Here is a 19,386-nt window from a genome sequence, read left to right as displayed (position 1 = left end):
CTGGCACACCAACCACTTTGATCCCAAGAAGGATTTAAAGATTAGATCCTTATGAAGAGAGCAGATTTTATGGCACCACATATGCTACACATGTCTGTATTAGTATAGCTATACTGTCGATCTCAGCTCTACGAACTTTTACACACCATGGATGGATATAGATGCAAAATTTATACTGAAAATAGATATCTCATTCACAAAATGACAGATTGATTTTTCTAAACTTACTTGAATCTGAGCTTCATGTTGAGCTCGGAGGTTTTTAAGAATAGATTCAGTTTCTTCTGTACTCAGTCCTTCTGCTTCGGCTGGAATGGGAAAACAAAACTGTGATGGTCAAATGTTCCATTAGAAAGTAAATTGGTCTGGAAATCAAGAACTTATTAAAACATAGTTGTGACTTTCATGACCTGAATGTTTGGTCACCTTTAAAACTGTCAAAATCTTGGATAGTTTTCTTAAACCCTTTTTCAAGGGACGTTTAAATTTGTCAAAATTATAAACATGTTGATTAGAGGATACATGAAAAGGTACTATTAAATGAAAAGTATGGTTTAAGAAAAATGAAAAGGTATGCCAAAAAAATATTGGTATTTCTTAATAACCCCTCTATTTTATGCATATTTTTTAGTCAATGGTTGGGAACATTCGGAAATACAGGACCAACTTAGCGTCCACAATCCAGTCTCTTCCTCAACAAAGATATTTTGGCAGCTGTCACTGTTAACAGTATTTACTTTCCAGACTGACTGCCAGGTTGACAGTATTTACTTTCCAGACTGGGCTTAGGGCAAATTTGTAGTTTAAAGCCTATTTTTACATCCCATTCTTTTATATCTTATGTCACATCCTGACTCCATACCAGGCATTAAGAATTCACATTTGTCAAATCTGTACTACATTGACTGCAAATATATATATATGCGGTGAATTTTCTCACACTACTGAACCACTATTGTAGAAGGGTAACACCATAGCATTCAACAGGGCTGTTCTGACCAGAGATATTAATTGGAGGGTACTGTAGGCTGGTACTGCACACGTCATCTTAACATATGAAAATGTCCAAAAACAAGGGACAATTCTTTTATAACCGAAGTTATCACACCGTATACACAGTCAATGAAGCCATTATTTCTTAAATAGGACCAAGCATTTCACAGATCTTTTAATCTCAAGTATAATAGAGGAAATGTACTTAAATATAATACTACTACTGCTACTATCAATAATAATAATACAGGGTTCGTACAGGTATATGAAAATGAAATTCAAGGAGTTTTCCAGGAGTTTTTTTGACATTTTCATGACTAGTTTAAACACACTATGGTACAAATTATAGACTATATTTTAAGTCTGAATTATAGATGCTTTAATTTGCATGCATGTATATTGAATAGTACGCTTGCTTTTGTAATAAATATCTTGCAATGTGACACATTCTTTGACCCGGCACTGGCGCAGTAAATATATCATATTCACCATATATCACTATGCAGGGCTTCCTCTGGGTCAGTATTGTTTTAAGCCTATCACTTTAGCCATTCATCAGATTTTGTAGTAAATACTATTTTTCTTTAACCATCCTTCCTTGGCGGCCATGATTCTTGTAGGTCTCCTTCTGTATTCATTCTTTTCTGCCCTGGTGTATCTGCTAGAATCAGTTTGGTCTCTTCCAGCTATATCTGGAGTTTATCAAAAGTTTAAAAAAAGAAATTTTCTCTATTATAAAAATTTGTTACGAAATTAATTTGTAAATTCAGTTTATTTAAATGCAACATTATGATCAGTACATTGGAGTAACACGGTCGGACAGGAGAAAACCAGACAGCATACACATTTATGTAACGGCACATATTCTGAAACATCTAATTCACTTCGGATCCAAAAAAATAGTTTATAAGTGGAAAAGTTTAAATTTTTCATGGGAGATAACTTCATTTACAGGTGTAACTCTACCTTGAGTTATTTCCCTTGATATTTTTTTTTTTTTTTTTTTTACAATTGGCGATGAAAGGCATCCCCCAAAATGCCATGATTCTCATTCGCTATTTAACAAGAATGATTTCAAGCTTTATTTAATGTAAATCAATTTGCAACAATGCTGAACCCCCCTTTGCAGATTTCTGTCAAGTAATCGCCATACAACGGTATTGTTGTTGTTTCGCCGTGATGCGGCCGTTGGAAATGAAAGTACATGTAAGTGGATTATTTTCATAAGAAAAATTGCGAAAATCTGCTAAAACCCCAGAAAACTCCTACGCTAGATTTTGTATAACGTTTGTATTTTTACTTAACTAAATAAATCTGTTGCTAAAAACATTCGCATTTTTCAAATTTTATCGCCATTTCAAAAATTGTTCTAAATTTGCGACAATGTCGAGTGCCAGCGGAGGCCCTGATTATGGGAGAATTATCAGCGAGCTCCTGATATACAGACTCGGCGGTCAGCAGACAATATTTCAGTTCGGGACAAACTAAGATTTTCAAGGAGTTTCCAGGATTATTTGTCTTTTTTAAGGACTTTTAAAGTACTTGAAAATGAAATTGTATTTTTCAAGGACTTTCAAGGACAGTGCACATCATGTAATAAAAAGACCTAAGTGTAGATACTTTATACAATGCAACATCTAACACTCTGATAACTAAAAGCTCTTGAAAGATTTTAAGAAAACAGATAGTGAAAGGGCATCAGTTTTTAATGTTAGCGCAAAATGGCCAACACAATACTTGTGTTGCCCCAGAAATTTCAAAACTAAAATTCATGCCTTTTTTCATACCTTTTTTTTATCAAATATTTTCAAACTTAATGACCTCTGTAGATGACAATCCATGAATGGGACAACTTTTTCCATGGCTGTTCTATCCCCATTCTCATCCTATGTTAAATTATCAGATGGCTGACTTCAGTCTACGGTTACACCCACACAATCACCACACAACAAGGATAAAAGGCTGACCTTTGGAGCGAGCGGTCTGGAGGGATTCCTGGAACTGGGTCTCCTCCTCACCTTTGCCCAGAACGCTGAAGATCACCTCAGCCAGGGTGATGTACCAGCCTTCACGACACGCCCTCCTCTGGGCTTGCTTCACACGGTTGAGTGTTGCCTCATCCTGGTACACATGGGATATAAACATTCCACATAAAGCATGCTGTGACAACAGGCACCTCCTACATAATTACAGTGCATATTATTATAGTTTTACCTTCTTAATTATTGCTCATACATGTACCAGGGGTTAAAATGTTTGGTCATTCACTCGTTTTTAACAGCTCCAGAAATGATGACCTAAAACTGAGCCCAGGTCGTTAAAAAGATGACACTGTACCATGAAAATATTCATAATTTCAGACACATATATGATATCTGGTTGCATTTTATCCACTCCCCTGTGGTTTTGCAATGCTATAAAATTATATATACCTTTTACTTTTCATGATTTTATGTACCTTTAAATAATATTGGATGTTATCAATTTTTTTCTGTGGTCATCTCGCTGAAGACCTTGCAATATGAAATAATTTAATCCTTATTTAAGATCAGGAATAAGCAAGATATTTGAGATTATAGCTTTTTCCGTTATCAGATCACTTCTGTTATAGCTGTTTTCTCAGGGAATGTCAAACTTGCTGAACATGCAAGTACCGTCATTCCTGCAGGGCACCTCCAAATTTTATTACACTTTGTCAAAAAAACATCACTTTGGCATCATAGACTCCTAAATTCTGACCGCATGAGTGTGATTGGTGTTTTGACAATGCCACATCATCACAAGTGGTATTAAATAAGCCTGTGGCAACTGATTCAAATACTTTTCCACTTGCAACACATATTTTTAATTCCTTGGTAATCGTCTGCAATACACTTTATGTTAGACCATCAAGGACTTTCACTCCCAGTTAATCTCATGGTACTACACAGGTTCTTAGAACAGCAGAGAAGTGGGAGTTTGGAGAGCACTGGCCTCTTTACTCTGATCCTTGGGAAAAGTCTGACTCACCTGTACTGATAAGAGAGCTGCTTGTACAGCCTCAGTTTCTGAGATCTGCTTCACCTGGAGATCAGCCAAGAGGTCAAGGGTAACCTCCTCCCAAACCTCTTCCTTCTTGGTACTTGAGGAATTCTGCAGCTTCTCTCTCACAAGATCTGTAACAAAGAGGTATCAGGTAAATGTCGCACATGTTTTATTATTTTCTGGGCCGACTATTAATTCTGTATTTACTGACTCACAACAGCTGTGAGGAAAACAAAAACAGCTCCAACAATTCATGGTTTTTCTTCTGACTGTAGTAACAATTTCATCTTATTTTGACTGACCTTCACATAGCAATGCCAGAGACATTTTCCACAATGGGAACTGCTCAGCTCTGCTCATGGCCACCTGGTGGATGTACTTGTCATCATCCATCCTATCCTCATCAGGTTTAGTTTGCTGGACCACCATCAACCATTTGGTTCGTTTTTCCTGTTGAGCTTTTAACTCCTGCCTAATATCCTAGGAGAACATGTACCAATGAAAGAAACTGAATGGTGATCATCAGCACTGAATAAATCCACTCTCAGATTTTGTATTCAAGCTTATTTACAGTCAAAAACAGTGACTGAGATACTATCCTAAAAATGACAGCTTTTCTTCATAGCAATACAAATGGGCATTGTCCTAAGAAAAGAAAATAAAGTCTCAGTTAGAAAGACAGACCTGGGGTTACTAGGAATTTTTTTAAGTGAAAACCTTCAAAAATCAGATTCCATTATGTACAATCATACATCTTCAGTCTGTGTCTGGGATTTTAAATTTCGATGAGAACTAGTATTCAAGACAAGGAACATGCACATCCAAGAAGAGCAGTACCAGCAATTTGGCAATGAAAACAGCACTGGTACAGATTACATCTGAAGTATCAGTATATATTCAGGAATGTGTTATTTACTTGTGGTGTCTGTGACTCCACTTTTGTTCTCAATGCCTCGTCATCACACACAGCTTGTAATAACTGGAGCAACATTTCACGCTCTTCCATCTGTTTTGTCTCTACTGCCTGCAAGATCCCTTCAACAGTGGCTGGAATGGAAATCACAAGTCATGCAAACATGGAAACGGAGACAGGTTTACTCAAACTGAAACTCAGCTGTCATTAAATTACTACAGTTTTGTTTGAACAGAAATGGTAAATAAAATAAAATATTAATAATCATATAAAAAAAATTACATAAAAAAACTCACTTTTACATATTTTGCTACATCAATGATTACTTCACTGTAGCACAATATATTCAGCGTCTTTAAATTTTCCCTTTCAATTTTTAACAGTACTGCTTTATTTCAATATCATGTTGGTATGCTGGTAAAAAAAAATTGAAATGAAAAACTCTGAAATATATACTGTCTCAAATTACATGTAGCTATCAAACATATTTGAAAAAGGAAACTCTGAAGTACAGGGAGCAATAGTACATGAACACACCTTTACTATCCTCAAGGAGATTGTCATGGTTCTGCTCTCTGAGCTTGTCCTCCACTGAGATCACACTGGTCTCAGCGATGCCCTGTTTCTTCTGCCTGCGGGCAGCCAGGCGGTCCTGAGCAAGTGCTCTCTGGCGGCTACGCTGCTCCTCCAGGCTGAAATGCAATTACTATTACATATAGGTACAGAAGTTTAATACACACAACGTGTATACACAGACAAAGCAGGAGAAAGTGACCAAAATTGAAAAAAAGACATCAGACCATTACAATGTGAAGTTTACAGAGAGACATGCCAGGCAAGTAACTTAACCTTTCCCTTAAGTCTGACTAATATCATAACATTTTGCCAAATCGTATGAAAGGCCTAAATGTGTCATCTTTTTTATGCATAGGCCTTCTATACTGTGATGTGCTCACCTGTTTTTAAGTTTATTCTCCTGTTTTTGCGCCACGTCTAACAGGATAGCAACACTATCAAGCTTCTCCTCTTGTTGAAGGCGGCGTATATCTCTGCGAAGCTTTGCCATCTCAAGCTGACGTTGTCGTTCCTTAGCAAGCCGGTTCTCTTGACTTTCAAGAGATGCTAGAAGAGCAGCTTTTTCGTCTTCATAACTATGGGACAGCAGATCTAGTATGTTCTACAAATACAGTTCTTCATGTCACAAAACAAAAAATCTCAGGTAATGTCCACAGAAAACATAAATTAAAAGTCAAATTTTTAAATGTATTTAACATGATTATTTCTTGGATCCAGGGTAATACAATGTAAATAATAACTATCACATTGTAAAACATAGATTCATTTAACCTTATGGTTTTAAAATGTTTGAAATACTGGCCTTGATCCTCAAAAACACAGCATATTTGTGTAATTTGCTGTTTTCTGTACCATACTTGATATTTTTATTGTAATATACCATTACTATATAAACAGGTGTGTAGAGTTGCAAAATTCCACCATCTATTTCATTATGCGTACATGTACCTATAAATCTACATGTATGAGAAGGATTTGAGAAGACAAAATTTCAGATGTCAGAACTGATACCTTTCTTTTAGCTTCACCGTCCAGTTCTTCCTGAGATTCTTCCAACTGCAGGACATCATCCAGGGACATTCCTGCATCAAGTCTTTCTTGTCGCAGTCTTTCCTGTTCAGCTTTAATTTCCTCATCATGTGTCTTCATCTCTCCAAGTTTCTCCTTCAGGTCTAAATTACAAAGTAATAGAAAACACTAAATGTCCATGTTGGGGTCTTTCATGAACCCTATAATGATTGGGCTGATTACAATAAGGTTATTCATCTAAATGATACCAGTTTTGATAGCAGCCTGGTATTTGAGTGGGGGAAATGGGAAAGACCTGACTGTATCCACCTCTTTCCACCAGGGAGGTGACAAACCTCCTCCTGTAAAGCCAAAGGTGAACATGCTGGAGCTGGACTGAAACATGTGATCCCATTGTTCAGGGCCTGCTGTGTGCATTTATGCTGATGCCAGCTTAGAAGGGCTGAGCCATTCTAAGGATATATAAGGATATATATATCCTTATATCCTTATATATAAATTAGCTCTAAGATTAAGAAATTGATCAGAATTCTTTACAAGAAAATTAATTAAAATACTCAAGTAAATTAAAGTGAACATAAAGTCTGCCACTATATATACACAGAAAAAATGATTTAGGACACAGTTAACACAGAAAACTATGTAAAAAATTTTTGAAAAAGTTTTGAAAGCCGAGCACATAAGGTTCAGCAATGGAGATATGGCACTGGCGGATGATTCACTTTGAGTAGTCATGTTGAACTTGGCCAATCACTAGTGCTGAAAGCGTCATGTGATAATTGGTTGTCATGTCAAAAAGCCTATTGCCTCTCGATTGCCAGTGTGGTTTCTTATAATGGATAGACAGATATCCTTGCAATAAACAGGATTTTGTGGTTAGTTTAAACTTATGCATTTTGGACCACACATTTATGAACAGGGAACTGAGAACAGCTGCCCGTGTCGCAATGCGTACATGTTGGGCAGGAGACTGCAGCAACTTGTCAGGGTGAGCTGGCAAGAAAATCGTCTCTGGAGAGTCACTGTTTGAAGAAATATGTTGTGACGTTGCATTATTTTTTCTTAGCAAAGTCAGATTTATTGCAAAAGTATCTTCCCAAAATCTGATTGAAAGAGTCTGTTATAAATCAGAAGATCCTGTTACGTTTGGCACATTTCCTGAAGTCAGTACAGCCAGCTAGACCAAATGCTTACACCCATGTAGAACGAAGACTAGCAAGGCCGCTAAAACACAACGCTTGTGTCCACGATCATCACCCTGACCAAGCGCCAAACTAAAACAAACATCATTCCTTTGAACACAGAACAGAGTTGACATTCTTTGGCTGTGTATCAGGCATTTTTGTTCCTATTTTCTCATTGTCACATTGTTTATACAATCGGTACGAGAGAGCTCCAAGGTTTTGTGACGTCACTCTAGATTGCTATAACATAGCAAAATGGTGTCACCAAATGATTGACCAGGTACTGACAATTGTTTGCTATTTATTTTGTTGATAAGCGGTGTAGAATTTTTGAAATATTTTCAGAACGTTTCTGTAATACTACTTTATTAATTAATTCAGCTTTGGTGGCTGCCTTTATGTTCACTTTCACAACGATATACAGAAAATATGTGAACAATATACATAGGAATGACATAATTTGTTAGGCATTGATGACAAAATTAGTACAAATTATGTCTATACATGTGCATGTATTTCACCAAACTCCAAACACCTACAACCCACACCTACCTATCTCAGTACCCACCTTCAAGACCTGCCTTACTGAGCAAGTTTTCAAGCAGATCACTGGCTTCATGCTCTCTACCTTCTTCACGTAGCTGCTGATCTAGTAGCCTTAGTTCAGCAACCTGTCTCATTCTGTCCTCTTCTGAGGCAGACTCCCACCACTCTTCGCCCATCTTTTGTTTAGCAGCCTGTCAAATAAGGGACAGAGCTTGACATACACTTGCTAGTACTCAACAGGTTGCCTGTCAAATAAGGGACAGAGCTTGACATACACTTGCTAGTACTCAACAGGTTTCCATCCCCGTGGAGATATACTGAGCCATTAAATCACATTTAGTAATTTTGACACCTGTGATATACTAGTATTGCCAGGCTGTATACTTAGGACATCTCAGTTTTCTATGTAAACGGGTGGCAGTTATATTATATATTATATTTGCTGACCTACCAAAGGCTTCTCCATTTCCAGATCATTTTATGATACCCAGCTTGACATGATCACTAACAAAAGATTCCATGGCAAAAGAAAATGAACACTACTGTCAGCTCTAATAGTGTTTCACATGAAAATTTATTTCACAGATGTGAAATAACAAAGATATAACAAGATGATATAACAAAGTTCAAAGATCATTTACACACCTCCATAAACAGCTTGTCTTTAAATGTACCATATTTCATATCCAAAGCTTGCAGAAGTGCATCATCGCTCAAGTCATTTTCAGCCTGTTCCACTGTCATGGACAGCAATACTGCTGCTAAGTTGCTAGGGTGACCATCTGATCTCTTCACTGACTGGACAGCTTTTATTTCCCTCAGGCTTTCTGGATCCTTGAAACAAGAAGAACCTCTTAGATGCTTATCGTGGCACAGTTTCAAATCTTTATTAGGCTTCCAAGCTGAAAGTTGTGATCCTCTTGTTTTCACTCAGATAAATTAAAAAATGTTCTTTTTGGAAAGTACTTTCTGTCGTTTTCTAAACTGCAAATCACTGCTATTTGAAATTTGGCGCCAAAATTCTTACGGATGTTATCTTTTAGGACTTGTAGTTTACAGGTCATAAGTCTAGAGGCCATACTGCATTTTAGGCAAAACCTTGACGCATCGTTTCAAAACCAACAGACGGATCCTTCTAAAATTTGATAAGCATTTGACTTACATGAAGTTTAAAATAAATGCTTTAGAAGCTCGCCATTGTTTGAACAGTTGATGTCATTAAAAGTTCTGAATTTTGATAGAACTTTGATGTATTCTACTGTCAGACTGTCGGTTTCATGGATGCAGGAAAACTGAGAGCCCATGGAAAATGCATGTGTGATGTACAGCTATACACACTTTATTGTCAGAAGCCAAGATGTTTAACCCAGCATTAGAATGTGCAAATGAAGACAGCTGTACAAACTTTGTCGATTGTTATTTGTCTACAACACCCGCTGAAAGTGTGTCAAAGAATTTCATAGTCTGAAGAGTGCACTTGAAATTGTACACATACATTACCTTTTGAGCCATACTGGATACAAGAATTCTAAGTTCATCATCCTGCAACTGCTGCAGATCTGCCAACAGTGCCACCTGGGGTCCATCCGGAGAAGTGGAGTCCTTATTGTCTTCTTGTCTACTCGCGAGATGTACACCAACAGCACTCTTAAATTATCAGAAAGCAAAGAATTAAAACACCTGTTGCCCAAACTCCCCAAGCATCCTGCAGATCATGACTTGTTCAGCTCTTGCATAAAAGCTTTATCAGGGTATAAAACAACGGCTACACCTGTCCTGGTATTTAGTTATTTTAGTTATTTATTTGATTGGTACTCAAGAATATTTCACTTATAAGACAGCGGCCAGCATTATGGTGGGAGGAAACCAGGCAGGACCCGGGGGAAACATGGGGCAATCCGCAGAACTTCCCACATACGCCCAGAGAGGAAGCCATCATGAGTTGGACTTGAACTGACAGTGACTGCATTGGTGAGAGGCCCCTGGGTCTTTACTCCGCCCTGGCCTGGGCCCCCCTGCCCTGGTATAGATGCATCCCTGTAGAAGCAGTGTACTAAGATAACAACTACTAAACTGTAATAGAATGGAATCATGCCAGAAATTAAGAATTATTTTCAAATGATATCTTACTATCCAACTACTACTTCAAACCTGACAGGTCTTGGATATGTTTTAATATAAAATAGATGTCTCACAAATACTGAAGCACTACACTAGGATCTGTCAAATATGCGAACTAATACAAACCAATAAAATGTTCTGTAGAGTATCTTTGTCCTTAACATGTCCATCACTAGTCCCCTTCCAGTTCTTGTACAAAAGCTGGAGCTGGCTCTTCCGTTGGTTAATCTCAAATTCAGACAATGGTCTAAGATGTTCCTTTTCACACTCTTGTAAAAGCTGGCAAGTAATAACACAAAAACAATGTTTTCATATTATCACCATCCTATACCACATAAACCACTGAAATATCCCTCTGAGGAGCGGTATTAATTATTCCATGAAAAATCAGATAATATAAAGAAGTTCATGAAGTCTCGTACTGGCAAAAATCACACTTGCTTTTATTATTATTTCACTGTTTAAGTACTTTGTGTTGATTTAATTTGCCACTATATATGTATTGTTTTCAAAATCTTGTTGCAAGTGGTTTACATAATCCAAATTACCATGTTTCCAACGAATATATAATGTAACATATTGTTTCAAATTGTGTGTGCCCTGAGGGCCTCAGGGTAGATCAACCCAGTGTTGACTGACAATTCTATGCAAATACAAATGTGTGTGAAAATGAAAACAATACACAGCTAAAGCATCCTAAAAATGTATGGAACAATTATTTCAGGATACCCATATGTCATATACAGGCAATAACTGTAATAGGCATCCGATAATGATTCATTATGCAAAGTGAGAAATACAGGAGACCCAAAAGTGATGTGGTTGTGTAAAACGTACGCATATCTTGAGATGGCTTCTTACCAGCAGACAGCTTGTACATATAACTGTTCAACGAGTTCAAGATTTTAATAGATTTGGGGTTGTCTTTTTATGAGAAGACTGTGTTTACCTCAATCAGGTATTCTCTTTCAGCCTGATGTCTAGCCTCAATCTCCTTGAACACACATTCTTGAAGGAAGACCACATCGTTTGAACCTCCAAGAGTAGAGAGTTCATATGACGGAATGTGAATATCATTCTTTCTGTTTCGCCTTGCCTCCAGTCTATCTTTGGCTAATCTCCGCTGGCGTTCACGATCTGCATGTAAATTCTTCTCAACTCTGGTAAAAAGAAAAGAAAAAGTATCCCTATGTTACAGTGTTCCTAAACACTTTTCCTTTGATTTGTCAAAATAGCCATCTAACTGGAATGCAAGTCTATCAATATTTATGCTGGAACATTTGCTTCCCTACAACGGCTATAACCAAAAGTCACTATCCCAATGAATTCAGGAAGAGGTGTGGGGGTGGGGGGAGAGGAGCACAGGGTACTTGTTTACCTTTCCTCTGCCTCTCTTGCAAGCCCCAGGACAAGAGCAGCAGACTCAAACTTTTCCTCCTGATGAACCTTTCTCTGTTCTCTCTTCAGTCTGACCAGTTCCATCTGTCGCTGCCGCTCCTGTGCGTATTTACTGTCACTAGCCTGCAGTCGCTCCAACAACTCTGCTTTTTCCTGAGTTATGGAAACATAGTCAAAAGTAATGAAATATTTCCTGATACATGTATAAGCTTATAATTTAAGTCTTAAATCTAGCCTTAAAAGATCAGCATCCCATGTCATTATATATACTGGTTTTTATTTTACAGAATTAATATGCATTGTAGATGCAACCTGTCTTCTACTGCTTTGTTTCATCCACTCTTTTCTATAACTGGTTTACATATTAAGTCTGATACGACAATGAACCGAATTCCAGACAATACCGTCCCAAAGACAATTTTTGTAAATATGAGCCTGTTCTGAACTAAATTACAGTCAACTTTGCAAAGAGGAAAATAACAGGACAAAACTACAAGCAAAGTTGATATTGCTAATCACCATATAGAAGACCCCATATAAAAATAATAAAAGACGATTCATATATGCTCAGGTAATGAAGATATGTAGAGACTAGGAGGCATACTATCACTCTATACTATAACTCAAGTTTTGAAAAAAAAAAAACACCACACCTTACTATCATACTATCACTCTAAACTATAACTCAAGTTTTGAAAAAAAAAAACTAAAAAAAAAACACCACACCTTTACAGAAAACAGAGATCAGAAAACAAGAGAAGACAAGAAAACAAAGAGAGAAACCTATTTAATTCCTGTGCTTTTTTGTACCATATGTCAACATGCAGATACAATAACTAAAATTTTATAGTAAGGAAGAAACTTACACAAGAAGCAGAAGAGAACAAATTTTTCTAAAATTGTAGTTAGTTTTGTAACAGTGTAAATGTATAAGGCTTAGAGCATGCATTACCCAAGAACAAAGAACAAGCACCCATCAGCAGCAAAGAGGTTTGTATCTACTCCCATAGGAAAAAAAACAGAAACATGACTTACCCTTTGAAAAGACTTGCATAAATCACAGAAATGTACAAGCTCACATATACATGTGACAATTATTTCATGACCCACAAGACTTTAGCAGTGAAGGTGACATGTAACAACATGTATTACAAATCTCATGTTCTACTGCTACATCATGAACATACATCATTCATGATGTACAAAACCGGTGTGTTCATGTTTTATGTGCAGGTAAGCATTTTACTGGAGAGTTATTCCCCACCATACGATCACGTTGTTCAGTGGCTACTTGCACAGGCAACATACTGACTGTTTGAGTGATTCAAACAGGTTACATACTGTAAACCTTCAAGCTTTTCAACCATTAAAGCACTATTTTCCGTGGAATTTATGCATGCATTTATTGTGAAAATGACACTGAGAATGAGAATGATTTGTTTGTGGTTGAAAAAGTTGAAGAATTAGGGTAGGTAACAATGGTCAGCTTCACAGTTCATGGTAACCAGATTGCCTGGAGTAACCTTCAGCCCTTGGCAAGTAATTTGATTATTTTTCCAGTGTGACACAAAGATGTTCATCCAGTGTGAGCTCAACATGTAAATCATATTGGTGGAAGACAAATGAACACCAACAAACTTCATGTCAGAGCACATAAACAGCCCTACTACAAGTGCTGTGGACCACCAAGGAGCTCTGAGAACAGTTCAGGTAAATATTGAGAAGTCCCTAGCCTCGGTTACACTAGGAAAAATTGGTGGGTCGAGGCCAGCTCCGGTCTGGCTCAGATGTTTATGCTAGTGAAAAAAAGTGACCTAAACTAAGCTGGGTCTTTTACAGTGGTTTTTTTCTGATCTGCCAATTTTGGCGGTCATGTAAATGCAAAGTGGCAAATTTAATGGCCATGTAAATGGAAAATGGTAAATCTGGTGACCATGTAAATGGAAAATGGTAAATCTGGTGACCATGTAAATGGCAAATGGTAAATATGGTGACCATGTAAATGGAAAATGGCAAATCTGGTGGTCATGCGAATGGAAAATGGCAAATTTGCCGGCTTAGATGCATACTAATTCCTAATGAGCAGGAGAAAGTTTGTGTCCCCTATACGTGAATCAAACATTAGATGTACTGATTGACGTGTAAATGCATGAAGCCATAAATTGGTGAACTGAACACAGCTCTTGCTTGAGACCTGGACTGAATCAACACCTTGGGAGTCTAAAGCTATTGAAAGACCAGCAATTTAATCCTAGCCCTGCATGACAACCTGCTCCTGTGTGTTCTGAGCCATATAGATAATTTGTTTTACAAGTCACATCAACTCTTGCTTTATTGTTGCTAAACAAAAATGATTTAATGATAATTTTCATCATATAGGTCATCTCAGACTGCAAGTATTGTACTAATCTCCCCTCATTACTTTTGGTAATTCAAATGCCACATGACCATTATTTCAAAATTCAGACAAGTTGGAAGTCTGTCTTGTCTACACTGCATTCAGGTGTGTTTCACCTGAGCACGCCAAGCTCACCTGATCAAACCTGTGCTGAAGATCCAGGAGAACATTCCGAGGTTTCTTCGCCTCTTCTTCATCCTCAGCCTTCTCCAAGTCATCACACTGCTCTTCGGACAACCCTGATGACCATACACATTAAGCATTGTGGACATTTGTCAGCGTGACTTAGAAAAAGCTTACACTAGTGTTTTGGGGCAAAAAATCCATATTCAAAATCCATAATCAAATCAAAGTTTCTGTATTTACCAATGATAGCTCAAATTATTGCCTTTCCCTTTAATATCACTTGTAACTCATAAATGTACTACTTGGAGTGTTAAAACATTCTGAAGTATCCAAACGTTATGATATAACTTGCTTTAATATTAATTTCAGGAACTTTACAAACAACTTTTAAGGATGTACTATAAATAAAAAGTCCAAACACAACAACTACACAATACATATTATCTGTTATATACACATGTTAAACATTTTACCTTCAGCTAGCCTCTGTCTGCGTTTTTCTAACTTCTCTTGCAGCTTTATTCTTTGGTCTTCTTTTGATTCACCAAGCAGTTTTTCCAAAGCTTCCTTATTCTTAATGTCATTGCCTAAGAGAATAAAATAACATGCATGACAAGTACAATAAAACAGAAATTGTTTTTTATTGCCATACAATCCATATTCATGGATATATAAGACTGACCATGTAAAAACAAAACCAAGAGCCAATCACAAAGCAACCTTGATTATGTCCGATGTACTCACATACTTTAAAATTCATGTATAGGCATCATGCACCATTTCATTGCACTTAATAATTATTCACACAACAGGCTCCAGGAAGTTCAGTCTGAAAGTTCAGATAGTCACCCAATATTTTGCTTAGTTCATCCATTTTGTTTTCCTGCCTGAGTTTTCGTTCCTTCATTTTCAGTTCTATGAGTCGTCTTTGTCTCTCTTGTTCTGACAGCTTCTGCCAGTTTGCTTCCCCAGCCTGTAGGTGGACAGTAAAGCATTGTCTCCATTACTATTATTGAAGTGGGACAAGTAGGGGAATACGACGAATCAGTCAAGCAATGACATGGAAGATTTTGTACTGAATCAGGAGGAAAGTTTGTAGGCTTGCACCCCTTTATGGAAGAAAGCTTGGTTGAGGTAGTTAGGTAATACTGGGGAGGTAAAATGCACGGATAACATGTGTTATAGTTCTCTTGTCAGTGTGCAAATGCATTCTGAACTAAACGAGATGAAATAAGAATGTAGGTGATTATTACATATATTACAACACAAATTTGTATGACCTGTTTCATGAGGGACTCAATCAACAGTTTATCTCTGAGGGCATCATATTTCTCCTCTAGGGCTCTCAGTAACTCTCCTTCCTTTGTCTTCTTGTGTGGCTCTGGGGCAAAGACCACTGTAACTACACACTCTACATCCTCATTCTTTTTGGAGGCCAAGATTTTTTCTTGTAGAGCAACTAACTGGTCATCATCCTGTTGGTACAGGTCAGAAAACAAAAGTTAAATCTAATAAGCAGAATGACTTCTCATATAACAAATTTAAAAAAATTTAAAAACCTCGTTGTTGAAGTTCATCCTTGTCACCATTAAAACTTGACTGAAGAAAGTGCTATATGCCAAAGAAAATAACAATTACATGTTTCAGGTATACAGCAGGTCACCTTACCTGAAGAAAATACAAGTATTATACAAACTGTAGATGACCTACGAGTGTAGTTTAGTAAATTCAGTTAGTTGAACCATACCTATCCTAAAGCTAAAATGAAAATTGTGGACAGACACCAGGCCATCTCAGGTAATCCTTACAAGGTACATATTTCCCAATCTACCATTTAAGAGCACTGCTCTTAATCACATCTATTAGAGATTAATGGCAGCAATACATATATTTACTTACATAAACAAAAAAGGCAAACAATCATGTTTTTAACTGCACAGTACCATGTCTTGAAGAGAGCTTATCAGCCTCTCTGCCTCCACGGACTGTTCTTCCTGGAGGTCTGCCATCAAGGACACACAGACATCTGTATCCTGGACATCTGATTGGTCAGTGGACTGGCACAGAGCAAGTTGGCGAGACTCCATCTTCACAACAACACCCTGCCGCAGTATATCAAGTCGTTCCTTTATCTTACCTAAAAGGCAGGCAAAAAGGGCATGTAATATACGTCTTCATGAAAGTAAAATAGAAAAGGATGGCAGACAGTCAAACTGTTGCAAATATTATTAACAGAATAATGAAATTAAAAACTACTGTATTGCACCTAAATTTTGGGATATAAAAATGCTTTCAGAAGGAACTACATGTATGCCATACCACTTGGGACCTGTTGAAGTTTCCCCATCAGGTCTGCTAGTCTGTCATCCCTCTGCACCCCTGACATTAGTTTGGCCTCTTTCCCAAGTCCTTCATTTCTCTTGTCTGACAGCATCTTATACAGCAGCTCCTGTTCATAGGCATGGCGCCTCTCCAGCAGAGTCAGCACAGCTTCCTGCTCAACAACCACAAGTTACTAACTTCAATATGTTAAACACATTGATAATACAAGAACCAGTGAAAATCAGTCACCCAAAACTTATCTTCATTCCACAACATAAACAGTACAGTAAACTACCTATACACGTAACTCACATCTTTATACACAAAGACAGCACATGAGCTATATGGAAAGAACTGAAGGATAATATGAACTGCTGTGAAAACAGAAAGTGGTAACTAGAATCCAGGTTTCCTACCATCTCCAGAAAGAAGAAGAAAAAAAAAACCCGATGTATGTTTGTTATAAATAAGGGATTCCAACTGTCACACACCTGCAGAGCAGCTCGGTCCCCGGTCTTGACCACCTCTTCCTTGCCATTGTTCTTGTGCTTTTCTTTTCTTTTCCGCAACTCCTCTAGACGACTCTTTGCAAGCATTTCTTGTCGCTTTCGATCATTTTTTAGCCTACAAACAATCACAAATTTTTTTACGCTTATATATGATATTTCAAAATGAGGCTTGTTTTATACGTACAAGTACCTGGAAAGTAGTACTGTCAAACTGACAGCCATATATGGCATATAAGACAAACTATCAGGATGTGTACCTGTAAACAAGGCATAACACAAATCCTGGCTATAAGAAGCAAACCAAGATTTTGATCATAACAGACAACTGGACTTTTACCTCTCCTCTAACTGTTGCTGCTGTCGTTCCGCCAAGCCAAGCACTAGGGCCGCCTCATCAAATCTGCCCTCTTGCTCTGCCTGCCTGCGCTCTTTCCTCAGCCTCAGCAGTTCTGCCTGCCTCTCCTTTTCTCCCCAAAACCCTTTCTCTTGACCTGCAAAACACCAGCAGAATCAGACTCACAACACAGTCAAGTCATTGCCATTAACACTGACTTATAATAATGATATAATGTTCATAACAGTGAGCTGTGTGTACTATGAATGCGAAAAAGACAAGAGGTCCACTTATTGGGAAAATTAGAGAGAATTTAAAATGAAGAGATTCAGCTATCACAATAATTATTAAAAAAGTATTCTTTGTTAATGTAAGAATTATTCCTTAAAACTTGTTTAACTGGACAAAATACCAGCATAACAATGACTTACAATATCTACAGTGTGTGTTTGTAATCAAAAGAAACTTCTAATTTCTATTCTTTAGAGCGCAACAAATAATGAGTAGTTTTCTGATACCTTTCAAACCGGCCATTAAGGCATCTCTTTCGTCTTCATAACGTTTGTTAAGGTCAGTCAGAATATTTCCTGTCTCACTTTGCTTCTTGATATCATCTTCGACATCATCATCATCATCCTCTAAATTTTCTCCTGTTCAGAGTAGAAAGGGGTGGAAGAGTTTAGCAATCACTTGATCCATAAACTGCTTTAATTACCCGAGTTAATCCTTGGCAGGTATATCTCACACATTAGAACTACAGAAATATATACACTGTATTTGACTGAGGCTGACTTCATTTCTAAAAATAAATATCAGTGTAAGGCAGACAGTGTACAGGTGGAGAAAACTGGAGTGCTGGGTGTAAAAAAAAGTTACTGTTAAGCTTTCCTAAGTGATGCGCATTTTGAGCATCATGGACAACTTGTCACCAAAGCAGGGCAAGTTCATTCACCTGTACTTACCCAGAGCTTTCCTCCTCTGTCGTTCAGCTAGCCTTTCTCTGAGATGGCGCTCAGCCTCTGCTCTGCTTTCACCCAACAGATCACGAAGATTTTTTTCTGCCAGCTCATGATCTCCAAGTAGCTTAGCCAGTTCATCAGTTTTACCTGTTACAACATTTTAATGATTATATTGGTATCTTACATACTTGGCCAAACCCTATTTAACTAGTGAAACCTCTAAAACATATATAAAATACAATCCAGTAATCCAATATAACTAAAGCCTATTCATATCAGATATTTGGGGATATTGTCTTACCTTCTTTTCTCAGCCTCTTCTCCTGGAGCTTGAGCAGGGCCAATCGCCTCTGTCTCTCCTGCTCACTCAACTTCAGCACTCAGCCTCTCCAAGTTGCTTCATCAGTGCCTCCATCAGCAGTTTGTCTCGCAGCGAGTCATATTTTTCATCTAGCGCCTGTGTAAATAGAGACATGAAATAAATGACACACAAGAACCATAAATGTTCCTTGTGAAACAAATTTAATGTATCTACACCCTTTAATTAAAGCAGTAAATGGAAGCATAGCTACATATATAATATTCAAATATTCAACACTACAAATACATGACGTGTTTTACCTGTAAAAGCTCATCATCGCTGCCCTCCCCTTCATATTTTGTTATCACACTAACAACATTCTCCACCATTTCCCACCGTCGTGCATTCATCTCATTAGCTAACAATTTGTCAAGCTCAATTTCATCCTAAAAAAATGAGAACAGAATAGGTTGTTAATTATCATGAAAATGTTTTAGACACATTGAAGGTTAACCCAACACTTAAGAAAATGATATCACATAGATAATGTATGATGTCATGTAAACTCTACATTTGTGATTGATATTATCTGGTATACAGTCATAGCATCCTAAGATTTTCTGAATCTTCTCTCCTCATCAAGTAAACTCAGA

The 19,386-nt window shown here is 37.5% G+C and overlaps 1 protein-coding gene across 1 annotated transcript in view; it reads right to left on the bottom strand.

Moving 5' to 3' along the window:
• Positions 1–19,386, bottom strand: part of LOC135471045 (trichohyalin-like) — a 40,775-nt gene that overhangs the window by 7,854 nt on the left and 13,535 nt on the right. The window contains 27 exon segments of the mRNA XM_064750093.1: positions 229–308; positions 2,961–3,114; positions 4,003–4,148; positions 4,320–4,497; positions 4,934–5,064; positions 5,468–5,622; positions 5,887–6,107; positions 6,518–6,678; positions 8,288–8,456; positions 8,911–9,099; positions 9,766–9,912; positions 10,513–10,665; positions 11,336–11,546; positions 11,765–11,937; positions 14,318–14,421; positions 14,782–14,895; positions 15,158–15,281; positions 15,589–15,783; positions 16,252–16,445; positions 16,628–16,802; positions 17,122–17,254; positions 17,477–17,630; positions 17,992–18,123; positions 18,436–18,579; positions 18,734–18,808; positions 18,811–18,889; positions 19,054–19,179. Coding sequence (XP_064606163.1) covers positions 229–308; positions 2,961–3,114; positions 4,003–4,148; positions 4,320–4,497; positions 4,934–5,064; positions 5,468–5,622; positions 5,887–6,107; positions 6,518–6,678; positions 8,288–8,456; positions 8,911–9,099; positions 9,766–9,912; positions 10,513–10,665; positions 11,336–11,546; positions 11,765–11,937; positions 14,318–14,421; positions 14,782–14,895; positions 15,158–15,281; positions 15,589–15,783; positions 16,252–16,445; positions 16,628–16,802; positions 17,122–17,254; positions 17,477–17,630; positions 17,992–18,123; positions 18,436–18,579; positions 18,734–18,808; positions 18,811–18,889; positions 19,054–19,179 — 4,017 coding nt within the window.

This window comes from Liolophura sinensis, chromosome 7, assembly GCF_032854445.1.
Source record: "Liolophura sinensis isolate JHLJ2023 chromosome 7, CUHK_Ljap_v2, whole genome shotgun sequence".
NCBI lineage: Eukaryota > Metazoa > Mollusca > Polyplacophora > Chitonida > Chitonidae > Liolophura > Liolophura sinensis.
The sequence above is the reverse complement of the archived record's forward strand: the minus strand, read 5'-3'. Positions and strand labels throughout refer to the sequence as shown.